At 42.4% G+C, this 24503-nt stretch overlaps 1 protein-coding gene across 1 annotated transcript in view; it reads right to left on the bottom strand.

Moving 5' to 3' along the window:
- GAB3 (GRB2 associated binding protein 3) overlaps positions 1-16569 on the bottom strand; it is a 54183-nt gene extending 37614 nt beyond the window's left edge. Inside the window, exons 1-4 of the mRNA XM_017864374.1 lie at positions 16498-16569; positions 4454-4757; positions 1677-1893; positions 702-1174 (exon numbers count right to left, since the gene is read on the bottom strand). Of these exons, the coding sequence (XP_017719863.1) occupies positions 702-1174; positions 1677-1893; positions 4454-4757; positions 16498-16569 (1066 nt within the window). The remainder of the gene's footprint in view (positions 1-701; positions 1175-1676; positions 1894-4453; positions 4758-16497) is intronic.
- Between the last annotated feature and the right edge of the window lie 7934 nt (positions 16570-24503).

Here is a 24503-nt window from a genome sequence, read left to right as displayed (position 1 = left end):
TGCAAGATAACCTCGTGAGGATAAATGGCCTTATAGAAAAGGGCAAAAGAGGGCTGTAGGAGGGCCCTTTGTACAGCCAGTTAGAATTTGGAAAGAACAAGTCTAGTGGGATGATGAATGAGGCTGATGGGATTGCTGAAAAATAGAAGGCAGTGATGATCTGTGGTCTCAGGGCTCTCTATGTATGTGAGAGACAGGCAAAGAAGGGAATGGGACTGAGTTGAGACAAAAGACATCAACTTTTGTACCAAGTGTGTCCCTGAGTGACTCCAAAAAACACTAGGATCTCAGATTCAGGTGGAAAGCTTACCACATGGGCAGGGACTTGCACGGGCAAGCCCATCACAAGGGACCAGTGTTCCAACCTATTGCAGCATCTATGGGGACCTAAATGTCTCTCCTGGTGGCCAGGCTCAAAGGAGGGGTGGGGGGATCTGGGAACAGAAGAGTGCTGCTTTTAGGTTATATGCTTCCACCAAGGATCCAGCCCCATTAGAAGATCAGGCCAGCTTGAGCAAGGGACAAGCACATATGTACACAAGTACACATTACTGATGTGGCTTTTTACCAAGCTGTACACATCAAGGTAATTCTAATCTAGCCCCATCGGTTGGGTCCATTGGCATGACCTCACATGGACACAAAGAGTGAGGAGGAGCCAGGGTTTTCTTGGCGCCTGAATCTTAGGACCCAACACTTACCTTTCCAGGTTCTCATGTTGTCTAAACCAGAGAGAGAGATTCTTCTTGGAACCAGAGTGCATTCTGGCTTCTTGCTGCCACTGTGTGTACTCCACTCCTCTTGGCGCCGTTCAGACAGATGGCTTGGCTTAGGGGGGCGAGGAGGTGGAGTGTTGGACATAATGTCTAGTTCTTTTGCTCCACAGGGTAAGGAACCTTGATTTTTATCTACCTGAATGGTGGAACTTAAGGAACTTTCCAGCAATGGTGAAGAAGACAAGTGGTCCCTGGGTGGCCCATTGATTTCTCTACTCCAGATCAGGGAGGGCTGAGGCCTCGAGGATGGCACCTCCTGAGCTCCATTGCCATGGCATGAGGGGTGGACCAAATGACTGGATGGGAGCGGCTGCAGGCAGTCAACAAAAACGTCATCAAATGAAGCCTGTTCCAATGAACGGTCTGAGTTTGACCAGCTATCACATCTGGTGGGTAGACTGGGGAAGAAAAGCATGTAAGTTGGACTAAAATGCAGCCATCCACCTACCACAAAACCAACACTGGCCTCATTCCCATCCCCCCAGTACCACCTTGCTTGCTACTTGCACAGCCACATTCCCTCTACGACACTCAGTTACACCAACCCCTTGGTGTGGCAAAAGAAAAATGGTTTGTTGATTTTTTCATCCTCTGAGTATCAGATACACATGAAAATGCAAGGCTAGAAATGAAACCACAATGCTGAAATGCATGACTCATTCTGTTTAGTATGCTACATGCTTCATCTTTCACAGTGGTTCATAGCAATCTGTTCCTTCCCATTGGCAGGAAGAGAGATGAGAGCAGACACACCCACTAGAAAATGCTACCACTGAATGGACTAATTTGGTGAAGCACACTGAACACATCTCAGCTACAGATTCTGCAAGAGGAGGCAGTGTGACTCTAGAGAGCATGCCAGCAGGCCCAGCTCAGACAGAGTCCTGGATATAAACATACCTGGTATGGTGCAGTCTTCCAGTCTCGCAGTTGGACAAAACCAGATAATCTGGAAGGAAGAGAAGTTCTGACTCACTTCTTGTTTCCTCAGTGGCTACAGCATTAGTGTTTGGGTCATCTCTTGGCAAGGAGGAGCTGCCAGCATGGGCGGTATGAAGGGAGCTGGCAGAGGATGGCTGCAGGGAGGAGGGCGTGTAAGAGAGGCTCTCCATGGAATCTGCTGGAGAAATCATTTCCCAGATTAATGTTTAAGAATGGCTATAACGTGCACTCAACATTTCTCAAACAGCATCAAAGAAGCCAAACAGAAGATGCAAATCACAGCTGGTGTTTGTACTGATGGAGGAGACCATTTCCCCAAGCTATAAACAATGTCTGGGAAAGAAGGCCAATGTTTCAAGAGCAAAGTGTTGAATCACTTAAGAGTAAAAAACCCAGCATTCTTGGCCTAAAACTCCGCAGTTAGTCTACACACAGCTTCTTTATGGCCCTCAGCAGCAGCCCTGCATCATTGTTTTTTCACTCAACAAACATATATACATATATATGTATGCATAACAAGTCCATGCATATAATTATATATGTACTTGTGCATATATGTATGTATATCTATACATGTTTCTATAGGTATATGTCTATATAGAATACCTATCACATCTACCATGTGCCCAGAATGCCACTAACCCTCACAATACAGACAAGACAAAGATCCTGCCCTCATTGAAGTTTAGATTCTAGCAGAGAAGACAGACAAATAACACATAAATAAAGAATCCTGTTCATCACTGTTATAAGTAAAGGGAAGGAAAGAAACACTGTGCTGTGGTGGCTGGAAAAGCACATTCCTTTTTCTCAAGGAGCATAACATCCTCCCCATCACCTGAAAACATGGCCCTTAAGATGAATTTGAATCAGGAACCAATGAGAACTCCAGATCAGAAACAGCTAATGAAAAGCCTGCTTTTATTTCCCCTTTGAACCAAGTTAATAGTCCAGGATTCCTGAGTCAGGATGACCCAGAACTGCCTGGGTTCAAGTCCAGGCTCTACTACATAGCCATTACTACATGGCCTGCCTTCTCCAAGTTTCCTTTTCTATAAAGTGGAGATAATAATCACACATAGGCCATAGAACTGCTGTGGGGACGAGACGAGTTACTATACAAAAGCATTTCAACAGAGCTCCTGGCCAGGGTACACACACAATGTGTTGACTACTATATGGTTGCTGGAGACAGAACCAAACACTCTGTGAAAAGTCACAAGAAAGCCCTTTGGGTGTAATTCTCAGATGAAGAGGACCCTGCTCTTATGTGGTTCTAAAAACTGAGGGGGGCTACAGAGAATGGGAAGGGTCACAGGTGAGTTTTCTGGCTTCCTCCAACTTCACGCCAGGGCAGGCTCTCCAGTTTTGGCCTGGTACCTTACTCATTCCTATTGCTCTTGGGTTATTGGGAAACATATTATGTACATATGTTTTAGGATAACTCCTGGATAAGGAAAGAAACAGAGGAGACACATAACACAGTATATGACGATATACCTATTTAGGGCAGAAGGTGTGGAATAGGGTGGTAAAGAGCCAGCAGCAAGGCTGGAGAAGTTGGTCAGGGAGGCTCTGCTTGATTTGCATAATGTCAGACTCTAGCCAGAACCTACTTAATGCGACTTTCCAATTAAGTTTTGTCCATTGTACCAAGGATAAAGAACTTACCATCACTTCATTTCCTTTTATTTGAGTGTTCTCAATGCTCAGCAATATTACTGAATAGCCTCACTTAATACGCTTCCCTGGTTCACGAAATGAAAAGGAATGTGTTCTCAGGAAGCACACTCTCTTGTGCCTGTCCTGGAGGGAGATACAACTCTGACTCTCCATTGCCACCTAGTGTTAGAGTGTGGATATTTCAGTGGCAGATGGCGGAAACCATACAGTAACCCTTAAAATGTTGAAGCAAGTATAGATCACAGGATTTAGGGGCCAAGTTTTGTCTACTAGACTAAGAGGCTAAAAGAAATCAGATTCAAAATCTCGTATTTTGAGGAAAAGGGCATGTTGCAATAATGTCAGGGGCTCAACAACAAAATCCATGAAGGGAAGTGAATTGTAACCCTAGGTTACAATATACCTGGTAAATTACATAGGAAGAGTTGTGTGTGTGTGTGTGTGGGGTGTGTGTGCGTGTGTGCGTGTGGCAGAGAGAGAGAGAGTCTGGGGTACTCTTCATGGGTCAATTGCTCCCACTGTCCAGAAATGGCCCAGAGCAAACTTACAACTAATTTCCTCTGCAGAGAACTTGAGACATTTGGAGGTACCAGGAAATCTTTCTTGTCTAAGGTAAGTAGCCAAGTTCTCTCTTTCTACCATTTAGTGATGAACAACCCAAGAGGCACCAGAAATACTGGAGTTCCACAATGTTTTGAAGTGTGGCAATATTTGATATTTCTAGAAAGTCGTGTGTCAGCATCATGGGAAGACATCCTCATCCACATTTGACTTTCACTGTGGTTGAATGAGAGCAAAGACATGAAGGGGTTTTAAAGCCATTAAAGTAACCTGCAATGCTCAGTGTGTGTATGGATTCTGCCTTCCCACATTTGGACTGAGTAAAAGAGGGCAATTTCCAGTACCATATTTGGTAGGAACAGTTCTGATATAAATTAGCCTGCCAAAACACCCTCGAGGAGGCAGGCTTGGCATCTTGAACTGTTTTTCTGCAGTAGCCCTCCAGTCCTGGGATACCCCTTAGCACATGGGAGCCCCAACTCCGCTCTTACCTGCGCCATCGTCCAGGTGGCCAAGGTTGCAGACCTGACTGATGCTGTGCACCCACACCTGCATTTCTTGCTCAGTTTTGGCCACCAGGTAGAATGTACGGGAAGTAGTCTTGACAATGAACACGAAATTATTCTGAAATTCCTTCCGAACAAAGCCGGGGCCCACGTGCTTCCACACTGCACACTCGCTGAGGTCTATCACCCGGATAGGCTTGCTGGAGTGCTTGTTCCTGTAGTACTCCAAGACATCGGGGTTGCCGCTCATGCGGCCTCGCCGGAGGACAAACCAACGCTTGCGCCAGGCCTGCAGAAAGGCAATTCAATAAGGAGTTACTGGACCAATTTCTCTTGCTTCTCAGGCTATGCCAAGAACCCATGTCATGACAAGGACAGCAGGAAGGAAGCAAATCAGCCATTCTAATGATGAAACGCTTTGTATTACAGGACTAGTGCCCATCTTCAAGTCTACTTTATTGGATGATTTTAAGGACAGGTCAGGATACGAGAGTCTAGTAATGGGATTCACACCCACAGTTTGAAGGACCAGAATTATACAATCATTGAAATTGATGCAGCAAAGGAATGTAGTACAAATTTAACATATACTTAAGCTTTAAAAGAATCTTAGCAATAAAGAACTAGAAGGAAGCTTTCTTACTATTATCTATCTATCTCAGTTCAAGAGCCAATATCATACATTAAAATCAGATGCAAATCACAAGTGCTCACCACTGCCCCAGTATCTTCTAACATTGTTATTTAAGTTCTACACAACTGGCCAAGAAGGAAAATCATACACATTGGAGAGGAGGAGAGAGGATTGCCAGTGTCTAAAGGTGACAAATTGTCTTCCATAAAACTCCCAATGATGATTAAAACACTAATAGAATTCTCAGAGAATTAACTAGCCTGGCTAGTTACAATTCCTATGTAAGAGACCCTAAGTGCTTTACTATAATCCATTTAATCCCTAAAACTATACTATGGGAGGGGTAACTATTACTATCTCCATCTTATGTCTGATAAAACTGAGATTCGGAGAGATTAAGTAATGTGCCCAAGGTCATATAGCTAAACAGCTGTAGGAATGAATTTGAACTCAGGTTGGGATGGGAGGATCAGTAATGGATTTGAAGTCAAAAAAAAAAATAGAGGAAGTGTATTCAGCTCTTCAGAAACATCTGACTGTAAAGGGGGAAGCTCTGGGGTCAAGGGATTTTTTAAAGATGGGAGACTCTTAAGCATTCACCCCCTAAGTCACAGTGTTTCTCAACAAGGGATGGTCTAATTCCTCTCTGGAGCATCTGAAAATATGTGGGTTTTGCTTGTTATAAAGGCTGGAGATGGGGTGGGGGGTGAGGCATGGCAGGATTGGCCTCAAGCCATCAGTGCCTCTGTTTTGAAACACTGTAAAAACTAAAAGGAACTTTCGTTAATGGAATAGGAATCTTGGAAAGAGCCAAGCCTGGAGGTCAGATGAACAGGTAAAGCTCAGTCCATGCTCAGAAAAGAAAAGAGAATGATATTCCACAGAAGCCAGTGCCAAGATATGACAGGTCTCTTTTGTGCCACTGAGAACTACTGAGGATGACCTAGGGCTCCTTGGCTCCCCACTCACCATTGACCTAGAATGTTTGATGTAGACAGTACCATCTTGGCTCAGTACAAAGAAAGGGTGCAGATCTCTGGCCTGGGGAAAGAGGTATTTACAATTGACCAAAGCCCTAAGGAGTCCCCTGGATCTGTAAACTTCCCTGCCCTCTCATGGAGCCAGGGGGAAGGAAATGTTTGAGTTCCTTGTCTTCTTACATTTAGGTGCCCTTTGTTCATCAAAGGGCCAGACAGGCCAGCCTGCATGGATAGCGTATGCTTACTTTCTGCGGTAGGGAACTATGGCATGAGCCCCAGTTGGGAACTGAGCACAGAGAAGGATGACGGGCTGACCGCAGGGCTCTCTTCCATTGGAGACACTCAGTGTTGCATAGGAGAGATTTATAGCTCTGTGGTTTTCTCTCCCGTGCGGTAGCATGTGTGACAGCAGGAAGTGTGGGGTTCTGCCAGGAGGTACAGCGACCCCTGGGACAGGAAGCCTTTTGTATCTCTAGCTTCATTTATGTGTGATACTTTTTAAGCCCACCAGCTTTGACCAAGAGGCCAGGAAAAAAGGAAAAGACACTATTTGGAGTATTCTCAGCTCCCTCCCTGCTCAGAGAACATGAATCTGAGATGTCAGAGAATCCAAAGAAGCACTGACATCCAATTATGCCTTAGAATAAAAAGCCCTTCCAGGACTGTGGCAAGGGGCAGCAAGCAGAAGGAAGGCAGTCACTCTGTGTCAGGTTGGGGCAGGTGAACCCTGGTTTGCTCTTGCCCTTACAGACAGTATACGGCTTTGAGAAGAGGTCTGGCCATGGGTCAAACAAGGAGACAAACTCAGGAGACAAACAACGTGGTGTGATTAAGTCCACGTTTTTAAGACAGGAAAAATAACAGCATGTTTGTATGCTCAGGGGTCACCCAAGAGGGAGAGAAAATTGATTCAATGAATTCCTGTTGCAAAACATGGCATTGGATGGGAGTAGAGCCACTAAACATAAGAGAAGTAGCTCGAGTCTTGCTGTGGGGTTTGAAAGTGGGAAACTTGGGCTTCTGGCATCAACTGAGGCAAACAGGAACATAAAGCCCAGGTCAGGGAAGGGGCTCAGGGGATAAGAGAATGGCATGTGTGCCTGCTGAGGAGGGAGCATGGGGTGCTCCAAACTTTCCAAAAGCCACTTTGATGGGGGAAATGTAAAGAGGAACTTTGTTGCACTTCCCAAAAATGATTCTAAAAGAGGAAGTCAAACTGAGCACAGAAACAAGTTTCACATTAACTGCTCTTAGTGTTATGGAGACAATAGATTTCTTATCTTTTAATAACAATATTGGAAGAGAAGTAACACCAAGAGTTTATTTATTGAGTGTCTACTCTGCACTATGCATCCTGCTAGACAATGAAGATAGAAAAGGGGATTAGAGCTGGTCTCTAAAAGGACCTCACTCTCTAGCTGGGATAGGGAGAAGGGTAGAATTATGATATGGGTAGATTTCAACTCAGGATAGTGAGCGGTCTAGCAGAAGAGTGAACCAGGAGTGGTGGGAGTGCAATGGAAAGAGTGACATGAAGAAGTTTGGGCTTTATTCATTCATTCAACAATTACCTATTGATAGCCTACTAATATGCTGGACACTGTGCAGACACTGGGGAAGATGAAGTGAGCAAGTCACAGGCCCTGCCACTCACGGTCTCATGGGCAACAAGGGAGTGAGCAGATGGATAAACAGACAATTGCAATCAGTGAGATAAGTGCTACGATAAGGCAAAACCAAGATGCTATGGGAACAAACAAAAGAGACATCTCTCTCAGATCAGTTGTCTGGGGAGGCTTCCGGGAAGAAGTGGTGACTAAGCTGAGGCTAAAGTGGGGCAGGAGGAAGCAGCATGCACAAAGGCATTAAGGTGGAAAGGCTGAAAACTTTGCATAAGTAGTTCAGCAGGGCTGGAAGGCAGGCATGAAGGTGGAAAGGAAAAAGAACAGTCACACAGTAACTTAAATAGGATGTAGCATAGTCTTGATGCTAAATCATGCAAAATTGCCAGTGTGTCATCCCTTAGGTTTTTAAATCTCTACATAAGAGTTGTGATTATGCAAAAACAGAAATGGGTGCTCTTGGAGCTCTTTGCTAAGTAGGTAAAACCAGAGGCCACATATAGTTCTTCTGTTCCACCAGGCTTACAGGCTTCTGGAAAATGGAAGACATGTGACAAAGCCCCTGAAAGCAGTCAGTCTGCCAGCACCAAAGTGAAGCTTTTTACAATGAAACAAAGCCACAAGGAATGGCGAGGGCCATCTCAAAAGGACTTAGGGGCTAACCTGAAGAGGTTACCACTGGCCATATATGAAAGAATTTTTGCTTTCATAAATACGGTCATATGCTGCATGACATTATAGTAACAATGAACCACATATACAATGGTGGTCCTGTAAGATTTTTTTCAATCCTCCGAGACATCTGAATCCCATAAAATTTAATACCATATTTTTATTGTACCTTTTCTATGTTTAGATACACAAATACCTACCATTGTGTTACAATTGCCTACGGTATTCAATGCAGTACCAGGCTGTACAGGTTTGTAGCCCAGAAGCAATAGGCTATACCATATAGCCTAGGTGTGTAGTAAGCTACGTTTGTGTAAGTATACCCTGTGATATTTGCAAAGTGACTAAATCGCCTAATGACACATTTCTCAGAACATATCCCCATCATTGAATGATGCATGATTGTATAATCACTATAGTGGCTTGCAATCCACCAAATACACTTAAATCCATGAGTTTATTGTGATATTAGAAAAAGAATTTGTCATCTTCAGAGGATGTAAGGGAACTACTTCATTTCCTTGAAAACTAGTTAAGTAAAGGGAAGAATCAAGCATTATCCAACCTTTGCTATGTTAGCTGTCCCACTTGGGTAGATGAAGGGAATGTTTCTTTATGAATGTATTCTGATTAGTAATGGAAAAAAAATGACAGAATTAGAATATCCCCACTTTGCTATCCCCAATGAATTAATAGGTATAGCTATTAAGCATCAACAGCTGCTAACTTGGGAAGAGAAACAATCAGACATTTTGTGCCTTTGATAGCCTGATATGAGGGTGTAATCAGCAAAGAAAAGCACAGGAAAGGAAGCAATCAATAAAATGAAAAGGCAACCTATATACTAGGAAAAATATTTGCAAACTACATTAAAGGGTTAATATTCAAAATTTATAAAGAACTCTTACAACTCAATTGCAGAAAAAGAATTAAAAAATGGGTGAAGGATCTGAACAACATTTCTCCAAAGAAGACAGAAAAATGTCTAGCAGGTATCTTAGTCCATTTTCTTTTGCCATAACAGAATATCTGAGATTGGATAATTTATAACAATATTAGTTTATGTTGCTCATGGTTCTGGAGACTGGGAAGTCCAAAGGCATAGCACCAGCATCTGCTCAGCATCTGGTGAGGATCTGCTTGTTGTGTCACCCCATAGCAGAAGGCAGAAGGGCAAGCAAGTGCATGCAAGAGCAAGGGAGAGCTGAACTCACTTTCAGAAAAAACCCACTCTCTCTATAACAAACCCACTCCCTTGACACTGACATAAACCCATTCATGAGGGCTGACTTCATGGCCTAATTACCTCTTAAAGGTCTCACCTCCCAACACTGTTGCATTAGGGATTAAGTTTCCAACACACAAACTTTGGAGGACACATTCAAGTATAGCAACAGGTATATGAAAAGGTGCTCAACATCACTAATTACCAGGGAAATACAAAGGAAAACCACAATGACATATCATCTCATATTCATCAGAATGGCTATTATCAAAAAGACAAGCAATAACAAGTGTTGGTGAGGGTGTGAAGAAAAGGAAACCCTAGTATACTGTTGGTGGGAATGTAGATTCATACAACCCTTATGGAAAACACTATGGAGGTTCCTAAGGAAGTTGAAATTAGAACTACCACATGACCCAGCAGACCCTGACCCAGCAGACCCTCTTCTGAGTATAGAACCAAAGGAAGTGAAATCACCATCTCATAAAGATATCTGCACTCCCATGATCAGCACAGCATTAATTTACAATGGCCAAGATATGGAAACATCCTAGGTGTCTGTTGACAGATAAGTGGATAAAGATATTGTGGTATGTGCATGGCATCACACTATGAAATATTATTCATCCTTAAAAAGGAAGGAGATCCTGCCATTTGCAAAAATATAGATGGATCTACAGGACATTATGGTAAGTGGAGCAGGACAGACACAGCAAGACAAATACTGAATGATCTATCTTGTATGTGGGGGGAAAAGGTCAAATGTACTGTGGTATATTTATAAAAAAAAAAAAAAAAAAAACTGGTTACCAGAGATAGGATGGGAGGAAATGGGAAGATGTAGGTCAAAGGATACAAAGTAACAAATATTTAAGAGGAGCAAGTCTAAAGATCCAATGTACAGCATGAGGACTGCAGCTAATGCAATTGTGTTAGGGATTTCTGTGAAATAAGTAGATTTTTGCTGCTATTGACACACAAAAATAAACATGTGAGATTATATGTTAATTTACTTCACTACAGTAACCATTTACTATCCATAGGTATCCTATAAGGTCATGTTGTAAACTCCAAATTATATACAATAAAATTTATTTTTAAAAAGAAAAGAAAAAGGGACAGAGGAGAGATCTATGGATTAGATGATACTTAAAAGACACATCAGAATTTTTAAGTGTGCCTAGCAGATACTCATTTGAGTGATGAAAACATTAAAAATGCAAAGAAGATATTTCTGTACATGTCAGGATAGTGCTTATTTATGGGGAGAAGAAGGAGGTTATGATCGACAAGGACACATGGAGGGACTTCTGTTGTGGGTGGCAAAGTTCTATTTTTCAATACATTTCTTTTATGTGATTTGCAATATTTGTTTTTTTTTGTTTGTTTTTTCTTTTTTTGAGATGGAGTTTTTCGCTCGTCGCCCAGGCTGCAGTGCAATGGCGTGATCTCGGCTCACCTCCCAGCTTCAAGCGATTCTCCTGCCTCAGCCTCTCAAGTAGCTGGGATTACAGGCATGTGCCACCACGCCTGGCTAATTTTTTGTATCTTTAGTAGCGATGGGGTTTTGCCACGTTGGTCAGGCTTGTCTTGAACTCCTGACCTCAGGTGAGCCGCCCGCCTCGGCATCCCAAAGTGCTGGGATTACAGGCGTGAGCCACTGTGCCTGGCCTTGTGTTTTCTTTTATGATAAAAAAAAAAAAAATCTTAAAACAATTCCTCTGTACAGGGCATATTTGTGGATTCATTCAATCAATATTTACCGAGTGTCTACCATGTGTCAGACACTGTGCATGTAAAGAAAAAGGGTGCTATGTTTACCAGGGAGTTCATAAGCTCACAGGATGAGGAAGGAAAGCAGAGGTTTATGCTCAATGTCCAGCATCAACTACCAGATGTGAGGAGGGGGTGTCAGAGTATAAATAAGAGATAAGTGGAGGGGTCTGAACCTAAGAAGTTCAGAGATGGGTCAGGAAGTAAAGAGTACAAAAGATGATGGTGAACACTTCAGAACAGAGGGTGTGAGGATGCTGGGACCTGAGGGCTGCCCTCTCTTCTTACTGAGATGTTTGCATTTTATGGAAACATAAAATTGCAGGATTGCTGGCTTCAAGTAGCTGTGCTGGACTTCACCTTCTCCCCTCAGTCCTTCTCTGCCGGGTAGGTCATGAGCAGCTTGGGAAGCCAAGATGGAAAAGTGTGAGGTCAAGAGTTCAGGATAGACTGTGAAGATAAGCCTGGGTCAAGAGGATCTAGAAAGCAGAATCACTATGCAAACAAGTATCCACAACAGTAACTTAGAGAAATGGAGTACAAAAATGGGTGTGGTGGGGGCACTGAATTGAAAGTCAGGAGACCTGAATTTGAATTCTGATTCTACTTTTGACTTTCTGTGTGACTTTGAGCACACAGTACTTGAGTAACTCAGCTTCTGCAAACCTCAGTCCTGTCACCTGTAAATAGAAATAGTAAACCCTGCCCTGTCACCCTTATGGTATAATTGTAGTGAACCAATGAGAAACAATGGCAAAACATTATCAGTGTAAAAGTGACTTATAAAATGACAATGTGGGTTAGGGGCGGTGGCTCACGCCTGTTATCCCAGCACTTTGGGAGGCGGAGGTGGGTGGATCACTTGAAGTCTGGAGTTCAAGATCAGCCTGACCAACATGGTGAAACCCCTTCTCTACTAAAAATACAAAAATTGGCCAGGTGTGGTGACATGCACTTGTAATCCCAACTACTCAAGAGGCTGAGGCAGAATTGCTTGAACCCAGGAGACGGAGGTTGCAGTGAGCCAAGATCGGGCCACTGCACTCCAGCCTGGGCAACAGACTGAGACTTCATCTCAAAAAATAAATAAATAAATAAATAAATAAATAAATAAATAAATAAATAAAACAAAACAAAATAAAATGACAATGTGACTATTGGCCACCAGGGCTCATGGCATCACTTGCCCTGGGGAAACTGCTTCTCTCCATACTATAAAATGAGCTCTGAGGGCTTTTCCAGCTCTGNTTCATCTCAAAAAATAAATAAATAAATAAATAAATAAATAAATAAATAAATAAATAAAACAAAACAAAATAAAATGACAATGTGACTATTGGCCACCAGGGCTCATGGCATCACTTGCCCTGGGGAAACTGCTTCTCTCCATACTATAAAATGAGCTCTGAGGGCTTTTCCAGCTCTGACCATCAAAAGATCCACTTCCCATCAGCCTTTCCTGCCACAGCAACCAAGCTGACTCATTACCACCGACCAGTATCATCTCTAACAACAAAACCCTGCAATATCCTGTAACCTTGTGTAAAGGTGTTTGTGCTCATTTCTAGTCTCCTCCAGGAAGGTGTGTCTAGGTCACAGGCTTGTTAGTTTTTATAAAATTGTTAGAGAACAGTTTAATCCCATTCTTCTGAGAGTAAAAGCTACACACTACACATTGTTCTCATCTTAAAACAATCCAACTTGCTGATTACATAGTTAACAAACATCTCCAAGTTTGTTTCCTAATGGAGTGAACAAAGGTGTGAGTACCTGCAAGGCTGAAGTGGGTCCTATGCAACGGCAAGGTGTCACCCACCCCGCCAAATTCATATGTTAAACTCCTAAGCCCCCAGTATCTCTAAATATAACCTTATATGGAAATAATCTTTAGCAACTTAAAGTGAGGTCATAATCAAATATGACTGGTGTCTTCATAAAAAGGGGAAATTGGAACATAGAAATGCATAGAAGGAAGACATTGTGAAAAGACACAGAGAGAAGATGGCCATCTACAAGTCAAGGAGAGAAGCCTGGAACACATCCTTCCCTCACAGCCTTGAGAAGGAACCAAATCTGCTGACAGCTTAATTTCAGACGTCCAGCCTCCAGAACTGTGAGACTATAATACACCTCTCTTGTCTAAGCCACCCAGTCTGTGATACTTTGTTACAGCAGCCCTAGGAAATGAATACACTCTGCAACCTTTATTATGCATCTGAATCACCTGGAAGGACTTCCACTTCCAGCCACATTAGTGTACTGGACACTGAACTTGCCCCCTACACATAAAACCAACTAGAAAAGTAGATCAAATAAATATATGAAATAGACATTAGATGGCAGTCAGTGCAGAGCTGTGGCCTGTATAAAAAGGAAAGCAAAAGAGGTGAGTCCCTGATCACCCTGGCTTTCATCCTGTAAGCACTTTCTCAACCATGGCCATCTCACAGAGTTGAGAAAGCAGAGATCGGAATTCTGGGTGGTTGAGGTGGCTAGAATTTGCAGGACAAAGGACCACAGAGAACACAGCTATGTAGAGAAAGAGCTCTAGAAATCTACATAGGTGTTTCCCCATGAGACTTTGGCTGAACACTAACATTCATGTGTGTAGAGTGAAACCCCATGAGGTGAATCCTAAAACAACTACTGAAGACCCCAAATCTAAACAACTGCCAGAGCTCTGGCTGAGAGATGTTTGAGTGCTTTTTTTTTTATCAGCCATAATGGAGAGACCTGGAACATTCAGTAGAGACTCAAGAAAGGCCACAGCTTAGAAGCAAGAGTAAGGCCAAACTAGCCCTAGAGTACAGGCTGCTCTAGATTTGCCCTAAGAAAGCTTAAAAAGAAGGCTTGGAATGATCAAGCTCATCAGCAAGTTACTGAATTGGTGGCCAAAACAAAGTTCAACACTCTAAGGGAAGACAAAAGTAGACACTCAATAATATAAAATTTACAATGAAAACATCCAAGAAATTACTAAATATGTAAAGAAGCATAAAAATATGACTAATAAGCAAAGGAAAAATCAGTCAATAGAAAGAAACCTAGAAATGACAGAGATGATAGAATAAGCAGGCAACTTTAAAACAGCTGTTATAAAATTTGAGATGTAAAGGAAAATACGAACATAATGACAGAAATGGAAGTTACAGACAAGAAAAAAATGGAACATGTATAGGTAAAAAATACAATATCTGACCTACACAAAAAAATACACTAGATGGGCATAATAACATCTTAGACACTGAAGAAGTGATCAGCAAACCTGAAGCACAGATAGAAAAGCCTGGGAAGACAGGAATAACCAGAATCACCCAGAGAGCTGTTAAAAATGCACATTCCTGGACCTCACCTCCAGAGATCCTAATTCACCAGGCCTGACTTGGGGACCAGGAATGTGCATTTTAGCAAGCACCCCTGCAGATCACAATGCATAAAAGTAAGTGGCCACAGATGAAAACAAAATAAGTGAAAAGGGATGTCAAGAGGATAGAAGGAATTGAACTGTGATCACTAATAGACCGAAGATACGAGAAGAGGTGTGGCATACACAAAACCTACTTGAAAGGGAAAAGTATTCTAAATGGTAGTTTGGCTGTATCCTCAGGGTACAGAGGAATAAAAAACCATTTCATGAAACTAGTTGCTTATACCTCAGGATATATGTATTATCAACAGAAGTGGAATTCGCCTATCTCAAAACCACAGTCTCAAGATGGATCATTTCAGCAGTGAATTCCTCATCTTTTATGGGCTGTGAACCTTTTAGAGAACATGATTAAATACATGAATCTTCTTTTGTCAGAAACATGCATGTGTGTGCCTGTGCACGCACACACACATACACACAAGCTGTTCTGATGGCACAGGCACACACATCTAAGAGGTCTGTCAAACTTAACATGCCCAAAATGCAGCTTTTATTTCATGCCCACTTAACCCACTCCTCTCCCAGCCTCCCAATACCTCCCAATGGTACCACCATCCTTCCATTTTCTAAATACAAAAACTTTGGCGTGATCTTTGCTTCCACTCTCCACTAGTGGTTGACTCTACTTTCAAAACATTCCAAATCAGTCCACTTCTCTCCATGCACCACTCCTGCCCCACAACCACCCTAGTCCAAGTCACCATTGTCTCTCACCTGGGTAATTGAAATAGCCTCTTGTCTTCCCACATCCACTCTCAACTCCCCCCATAAATTCATTCTTAACAAAGAAGCCAGTAACATTTTAAAATCATAAATCAGATCATGTTGTTCCCTTGGTCAGCACCCTCTAAAGGCTTCCCAATATATTAATAACAAAACCCAAAACCCTTCACGTAGACTAGAACGTCCCACATGAACTGGCTCTGCCTGTCTCTCCCACTTCACATCTCAGCCACTCTCTTGCTCTTCCACACTAGTGTTTTTGCATTCCAGAACATGTAGAATCTTCTCTCCATCTTGGGGGCTTTGCCTTACTTGTTCCTTCTTCATGGAATACTCTGTCACACAGATCTCTGCATGGCTGTCATGCAGATCTCTGCTTCCTGTCATTGAGACCTGAACTTAATTGTCATCTCTCAGAGAGACCCTCTTTGATCATCCATATTGAAGTGGCCAGCCTCACTGGCCAGTCACAGTCGTTCTCTGCCTCCACCAGTAGAATGTGAGCTCCTGGACAGTAGAGGCCTTGTCTGTCTTGATCACTGTTTTATCCTCTGGGCCTAGTAGTGCCTGGCACAGGATAGTCGCTCAGTAAATACTTGTTGAATGAATGAATTGTACACGTGATTTCATGATATCACAGACCTAGGTTTAAAACACTACTCTTGAGGAACAAGACTAGTATTGTGGTTTATAGCAAACCTAATTACCAGAATTTACTCATCACATATTTATGTGCTGGGAGCTGGAGATGTAACAGTGAACCAGATAGACACGGTCTCCAAGCTGGAACTTAGGCTGTCAGGCAAGGTGTCATATCAGAGTTTTAACTCAAAATCAACAAATACGCTATCCAGATATTGCAGCATGTTGTTCAGGATTAAACTGAACAACGAACAAGGCTTGGAAGTTTGGACACGTTCCTTCTGCACTCAATTCTACTTGCACAGTAAAATAAACCTGGCTGGGTTACAGCAAGTTTCACTTCTTTGGCTCCAGAATTCACTCCAGTAAAATTGAAGTGGCCCGCCTGGATTGTATCCATTGTCAAAAGACACAGAAATGAACTGAGAAACATCCTGAAAGTCTCTGAGGCTGTAAAGAGACACCTCTGATTTAAACTACTTTTCTGGTGAGAGTGATTATTGTCCCTTTGTTTCAGCAGAATTGGCCCTCTGCCCCCTCTGCAGTGGTGAAATCCCAAAGCTATGAAGTCATTTCCTTCACATGTGCACAGGAGGGGTCAGCAACCTGCCTTCAGAGCCAGGCTTTCCAACTCAGGCTGAGGGAGGAGAAGCTATATCTATCTGCATTTGGAGCTCTGTGTTTTGATCCTTCAATACTGCTGTCATTTCAGCAATGGCACTTTTTGACTGAACCTGCCAAAAGGAATTGCGTGGGCCTCTTCCCCTCCTGACCCATGGACGTGCTTCATACTGTCCTGGCCAAGAGCGTCTACAGCGCCAGGATTTTGGTGCTCAGATTCTGATTGTTCTGATTGCTTACAGGTGGTTGGTCTCCTTCTGCACTGCTTTTTCAGTGGCCTTACTGACCAGGTAGAGAAGATGTCTCAGATTAAAAGACAACAAGGAGGAAATAAAAATGTTGCTAAGAACCTACCTGAACCAACTGTGAAAGGCTTTCAAGTTGAATGTAAATTGGTGAGACGTTGGAAATGGAACTAGCTTGGGGAGCAGTTGGAGTTACAGACAGAACACAGAAATCCTGGAAACCAAGCCACACCCAGTGAACAGCAACTGGCTCCAACTTTCCCTGGAACTTTAGCCTGTGCTGACCTAAACTGTATGCTCTGTGAAGGCAAGGACGTTGCCCATCTTGGTCCCTAAAGTACCTCCAACATCTTTAACAGTCTTGGCATACAATACATACTCAATGTGTTGTTGTGGACAGAATGACTGACTAAAGTATGGCTATAAAGGGGCAACACAAGGGATCTTTGTGATGGAACAGTTCAGTATTGGTTTCAGTGGTGGGTACATGACTCTACACAGGTGATGAAATCACACACAGCTACACATGTGTACACATGCACGTGCAAGGGGTGACACCTACAGCTGCTCTTAGAGGGTATCAATGTCATTTGCTGGTTGTGAGACCGCACTAGAATTATGCTAGATGGCGACACCGAGGGAACCGCGGGAAAAGATGCACTGGTGTTCTGGACATTTCGTTACAACTTCCTGTGAATCCAGTGATTTCAAAATAGTAAGTTTACAAAAAGACACTCAATCCAAAGGAAAATTTAAAAGTGCAGAAAAAGAAACCTAGAAAAGACAAATAGAAAGCACAATAAGACGCTTGACGTCAATCCAAAGGCACCCATAATTACTTAAAATGTAAATGGACTCAATGCTCTTGTGAAAAGACATTTATCCAATGCCTACTGTGAACCAAGCCCTGTGATGTGTGCAAGGGAAACAGCGATGAATACGACCCAGGCCACGCTTTTATGACGCTTGGTGCAATGAACCAAGAACTGGGCCAAATGCTGTTAATGAGTGCCACCTGAATGAGTTTGTAACTGACAGAGGTTTGGAGCGATGGAAGATGAAGCTAGAGATGTGGCCATAGCAGACAAGTTGCAAGGAGAATTAATAGGACTGGGTCACCAAATGCATGTGGGCCACCAGGGAGAGGAAAGGATTCAGACTGAATCACAGGGTTCTGGTTTGCAATTAGCAGATAATACTATTGCGTAACATGCTATCAAGGCCTCATGGAACAAGGGCAAATGAGCTTTCACTGATGACATTTCTTTCTCCTACAAGTTTTTATCAACTTACATTCCTAATCTTGTGCAGTGGTCAAGGCAGCTACTACCCTAATTTTCCAGAAAAAGAAACTGGTCCTCAGACAGATGCAGTGGCTTGCTCACTGAGTAACAGTGAATCTGAACCCATGGCTCCCCCATTCGGTGTCCAACAACATTGTTTCAAATTCTTTGAAATTAAAGAAGAGAGAAAACAGAGAGCCACAGTAAGGAGAGGGTATGTGGCCATTCAAGTTGGTTGATGATCCTTCAAGATAGCTTAGAACTTTACCAGGCAAGTTTTCAAGCTGGTTGCTCCTGCCACACTCTGCAGTTTGCCCTGGGGGTATCTGGAGGAAAACAGTCATGTGCTAGAGCACTTTGAGCACTGTTCTATCACATGGAACTGTCAAAGTTATTTCCTCTGATTTAGCTCTGTATTGCAAAGTTGGATATTTCTGTCCCTTCATGTGCAAACATTCTTTGGAGTCCAGAAGACACAGAGGAAAATAAGGAAAGAGGAATAAGACTTGCTCTTGTCTGATTTACTGACTTTTCATTTCCTTTGACACCCTTCCTCACCCCTGCTCCTCTGACTGTGGACAACTTTCCCCTACGGTGTTTTTCTTGTTCTTGTGTTGCTATTGACATATACTTAGTAGATTCTAGTTACTGTTTAGAAAACCTAACAACTCAATTACTGACTGCCACTTGCAAGGCCCCTAGGAATCTTGGATGTGGTCCCAGAACATGAAATGAAATAAAGCATTTGGTAACAACTTAGAGATTTTTGGTAACTTCCCAAGACCTGCTCCTCTAAGCTGATCTCTCGTTCTCTGCCCAGTAGCTACACCTTGAACGCACTCACGAGGCTTGGGGGGTGTTTATATGTTGCAAAAGGTAAGCATCATTAAAGAAACAGAAATCTGGTTAATTTTCTATATTCTGCTGAGCTTTACTCAAGAGGGCCCTTTCCCTCTGCCTTCTACTTCCTTGCCAAGGGGGACCACAAAGGTTGGGAATTTCCAGGAGCAGGTTACACACTTCTCCTCTCTGTCCTGGCTCAATGCCACTAGCCCTGGCATTGCCGGCGACCTTTCAGCCTGATGGCCTGTAACCTTCTGCTCCCTGCCAGATAGAGTTGGGACTTGTCCAAGGCATGGAATAACTTCCTGTGATTGTCCTGAAGATGGCCTGGCCCACAGGATCTGCTTCCATAGCTTGTCAACAGAAGCAGAAAAGTCCTGTATCTCTACAGTATGGTGGGCCTTGGAAGGAAGAATCCCGAGGAGAAATGTTCAGCAAAGATAAGCATGCCAACAGGGCTGTGTTCAAGTACAGCCACACTACATGACATGGACTTGACCTTCCTCATGTATTGTCAACCAAAGTGCCACTGAATATCCTGGCTAGTTGCTCATTATTTCTTGTGTGGCAGGATCTTCGAGGTCATTAAGACCAGCTAATCAAATTTGCAGGTGTTTACAAACCTGGGAGGGTCACCAATATGTTAGGTCAGGATCAGGATGCAAAATTATGGGTTGAAACAATGGGCCAAAACCAACTGAGGAATAAAGTTATTTTAAACTCTGGTAAGTTCTGTGATACATTAAGTATCTGAGATACAGTGGAGGTAATCAAATCTGGATGGAGGATCAAGGAAGGTGCAATATGGAGGAAGTGACGGTGCAGCTGAGCTCACCAGTTCTATGAGACCAATGTGGTTGAGGGGAGACTCTTCTAAGCAGAGGTACTTGCAAAACATTAAGAATAACTCCAAAGTGTTAGGTATAATTAGTGTTAATGGTTACACAACATCATGAAAGTACAGTAGTTAATGCCACTGAACTGTCCCCTTACACATGGTTAAAATGGTCAATATTATGTTATGTATCTTTTCCCACAAGAAAAGTAATGAAAAATGTTACCCTCACATCCATGGGTGTCCCCTAGGGATATTCGCCATTGCCCAAGCTGAGTGCACTGATGTGGTGGCTCCTGGGATTGTCTCTAAAGGAGTCCATTAACGATGAGAACATATCAGTACCAGAGTCACAGACAAACATGAAGTAACACAGATCCCTCAAAATATGCAATAGCAATATTAATAGCTAACATGTATATCCCAGGAATTATTCTAAATGCTTTAAATTAAATTAAATCATTTGACACTCAGACCCCATGTAAGTAAATACTCTTTTTAGGGCATTCTATACGTATGCAGAAACTAAGGCACAGAGAGGTCGAGCAATTTGCCCAAGGGCAAGAGCGAATATGTAGCAGAGGTGGCCATGAAATCAGATCATCTGCTTCAGTCTGGTTCCTAATCACAGACTATGTGTGATGTCGAGAAGGTGTCATCCACTGACTACAGCTATGTAGGTCAAAGAGCTTAGCACATCAGAAGAGTGAGCAGTGGGTGAGGAGTCAAAGAGGAATCTCATTCCACGTGAAGAAAAGCATGAGCTGAATGACTGGGATTGTGGAAGAGTGTGTATTCAGGTTAAAAAGTCTAGGAGAGGAGAAAAATACAACATCATATTGTAAAACGAGCTCATAGTCTAGCAAGAGGTCCTCCTATTCTTTTTTCCTAAAATACATGAATTTGGAAAGCATTCAGAAAACCTTGTATCTTGTGTTATTGGGCATAATATAATCTGATGTTTAATACTGAAGAAAGTCTTTCTCAAATGTCCCAACAGTACCTGGTGCCTAACAGGGACTCGGTAAATCTTGTTGAATTAATTAATGAATCTCTGTCTCATCCCACATATAATAAAAATAAATTCTTCCTGGATTAAACATTTACATTGAAATAAAGAAACTGACAGTACTGAAAAAATAGAGGTAGACACTTACATAATACTGGCAGCTGGGAAGGCTTTCTAACCATATATGAATTCCTAAAAAGTAGAAATGCTTGAAACACCTAAGTGCTATGTGTGAGTCTAAGGGTGGGAGGGAAGAAAAGAGATGACAGGGGAAGGAGTGAGCCATTCTAGAACGGGTCCCCGCACCCCAGGGTCGGTGGGAAATCCAGCAGTCAGCTACAGCCCCCAAATGAATTTTTTCGGAGTGGTTCATCACTTCTAAGTACTCCTCTGGCTGGAGGAGGTTGCCAAAACCACCTCCGAGCCCCTGGCCAGCATATAACCTTGAGTCAATAGAAGCTGCTCCATCAGAGACCACAGGGCACCAGTGTTTACTTAAACTCCTGTCTCAGCATGGGAGAAGTTAAGACCCCAGAGAGCATCTGCATGCTGACTTATCCCCAGGTACCTGGAGAGGAAAAGAACATTCTCAATTTCAACTTGGTTTCATTACTTGCTTGGCTCAAAACACATCAACTAGACGGAAGAACCCTTTATTGTTTACAGTTCCAGACAAACTCTTGGCCTCTTCACTGTTGAACCAAATGCCCTTTCTTTCCTCCCAAGAACACATATGCAAGTTAGGGTTCCCAAAATGTTTGCTGAATGAATCAGTGAGCACTGGTCCAGAACATGTCAATATGCACACTCGGATACAACACCAACCAGTCTCATTTTCAATTCAATGTATGTTATTTTTTATGTGTCATGTCCCTTTGTGAACTGCTGTGAACTGTCTGTGAACTGCTGTTCAGGTATGTTGCCCATTTTCCAATTGTGATGCTGATCTTTTTCTAATAATTGATCAGGATTACTCATAAAGGTGAAGAATATGAACTCTTTGCTTGCCTTGTACGATGTGAAAAACTTTCACATTTTGTCATTTGTCTTATAAGTTGGTATTGTTTTTGAAGTACCTAAAACAGTGTTCAGCATATAGGAGACACTCACTAGGTTATTTGTTGGAGAATCGACTGAATAAATAAATGAGCAAAGAGATACGTTTTATTTTCATGTAGCAAAAATCCTTGTCTCTTCCTTTATAGTTTTTCCTCTGCTATCATGTTTAGGAAGATTTTCCCAACCCCAAGATCAGATTGAGATTCAATAACATTGTCCCTTCTAGAAATTATATTATTTTGTTTTCTTTACATTTAAATACAACACATCTGGAATTCGTCTCTCATATCTACGCTAAGTGAGATTGATTATAATTTTCTTTTTTGTACTGTAATCTCCTTATGTAATTTGGTATCAGGGTCATACTAATGTCATACAATGAACCAAAGGCGTTTGCATCTTTTTCTGTGTCAGTTTCAAGAGTATGAGAGTTATATGTCCTTTAAAGCTCAAGAGATCTCAAATCTAAGACTTTCTGAGTTAGTTATCTGTCCTGGAGGTAATTATCTGACAATATTTTTCATATCTTATATTTACTTACAATGTTGATTAGTCTAACATTTCAGGGGCTAACACTTTGAAGAGTGTACCTTTTTTTTTTTTTGGCAAAGCGATGTTAGAATTCTCATTTGGTGTGAAAATTTGGGTGGGGTTAAATTAATGTTTAAACCTCAGTTTAACTTCTAATTACAGTGTTCTCCTGGCTAAAGACCCTAAACCACTGATTTTTTGTTAGCACTAAAAGCCACAATGTAACAGACTGGCTTCTTGTGAAATAGGAACCAAATACTGCCAGAACTGGAAGCCTCTAACAGGAAGTCATGACTTAGCGGTGAAATAACTAAAGAAAAGGAGGGGACAGAAAAGCAGCCATCCCCCTTTGGGGGCCTAGCTGTCATTTTGCTGCTGTTGCCTTTTAGTAAGTAATAGCCAAAGCTTTAGCTTGGTCTAGAGCATGGTAACATTCTTAGGTGCAAAGAAGGCAAAATAGGCTGAATTACTTGGATAGAAAGTCTCCAGTGAAAGGGCTACAAATATGAGTAAGTCAAACAAATAATCACTGTGCGGAATGCTAATATTGTAACAGAGGGAAGTCCAGGGCCTAAGAGGGAGGATGGGAAGGTTTTCGCCCACACACTTCGCAGGTCAGTGGGACGTTCTTACAAGGCTCTACTTGGCAGGAAGACACTGTGTTTTCAGGCACTGGGCACAACCCACAAGGGAAGGAACCCCGACTTTGATGTAGCACACTGCAGGCCCTGGGGAGACAGCGCTGAGCAAGGCGCTCAGGGAGGGAGACAGACAAGTAAACAGAGGGGCTGCTTTGCAAGGGAAGGAAACTGACTTTGATCGCTGTTTCCACTCTAAGGCTTGCCCTTAGCTACAGAGACAGCAGATCCGGAGCCACCGCAGCCAAGGTTTCCCAGCATGCTTTCAGCAATCCGGCCTGACTGAAGTGGGGGCCATCCTCCTATTACACGATCTGGAAGCCTTTTCCACTCCAAGATTATCAAAATATTTTCCTATGTTTTCTTTTAATCTTTTATGTTGAATTACACATAAATGTGTATCTAATAAACAAAGCATGAAAAGAGCTTCTATGAGGCATTAAGATAAATATGAATAACCTAATAGAAAAACATGGGCAAAATATATGAATCAGTATTTCACAGAAAAAGAAACAGAAATGGCCCCAAACTATATATCCATATCTAATTTTAAATGAGACATCTTTGCATATAAGACTGGCAAAAATGTTCAAACATGTGCAATGTATCTTAATGTCATTTTCATAATGACTAAAATCAGAAAGAAACTAAACATCTATCAAAAGATAAAATAAATTATGGTATGAATAAGCAAAGCACACACATAAGTCCCTCCACCCCAGTCTATGCTTATATTTTGGCAATCTCGGCACTCTTGTGTGCTGTGATTATTTGAGTTCCATTCCGTTCATCCCATTTACAAGTCGGAGTGAAATGAAGAGTAAAGTCTATAATTCCAAAAGCAAATTTTCAAAACAATTAAATACAGACTGTTCACAAGACATCTTTCCAGAATGGAGCCCATGGGGTAGTTGGGGCTCCCTGAACCTGTTCCTTCCGCACGCTTCCAAATCTCAGTACATGGCAACTCTATCCTTCCAGGTGCTCAGGCCAAGACACTGGAATTCTTGACGCCTTTCTTTCTCTTGCACAGAATAACCAATCCATCAGAAAATCTTGCCGGTTCTATCTTCAGAATATACCCCTCTCCACGCACCTCACCTGTATCACTCCACTAGCCCCCAACCTGGTCTCCCTGCTTCTGCCCTGGCCCCTACAGCTTGCAGGCAGCTGCCAGAGTGATCCAGTCAAATTCACATCAAATCATGTCAGTTCTGTTCTCAGAACCCTCTGGTGTCTTCCTCCCTTACTCAGACGAAAAGCCAAAGGC

Source organism: Rhinopithecus bieti, unplaced genomic scaffold (assembly GCF_001698545.2).
Source record: "Rhinopithecus bieti isolate Rb0 unplaced genomic scaffold, ASM169854v2 scaffold_76809, whole genome shotgun sequence".
Taxonomy (NCBI): Eukaryota; Metazoa; Chordata; class Mammalia; order Primates; family Cercopithecidae; genus Rhinopithecus; species Rhinopithecus bieti.
The sequence above is the reverse complement of the archived record's forward strand: the minus strand, read 5'-3'. Positions and strand labels throughout refer to the sequence as shown.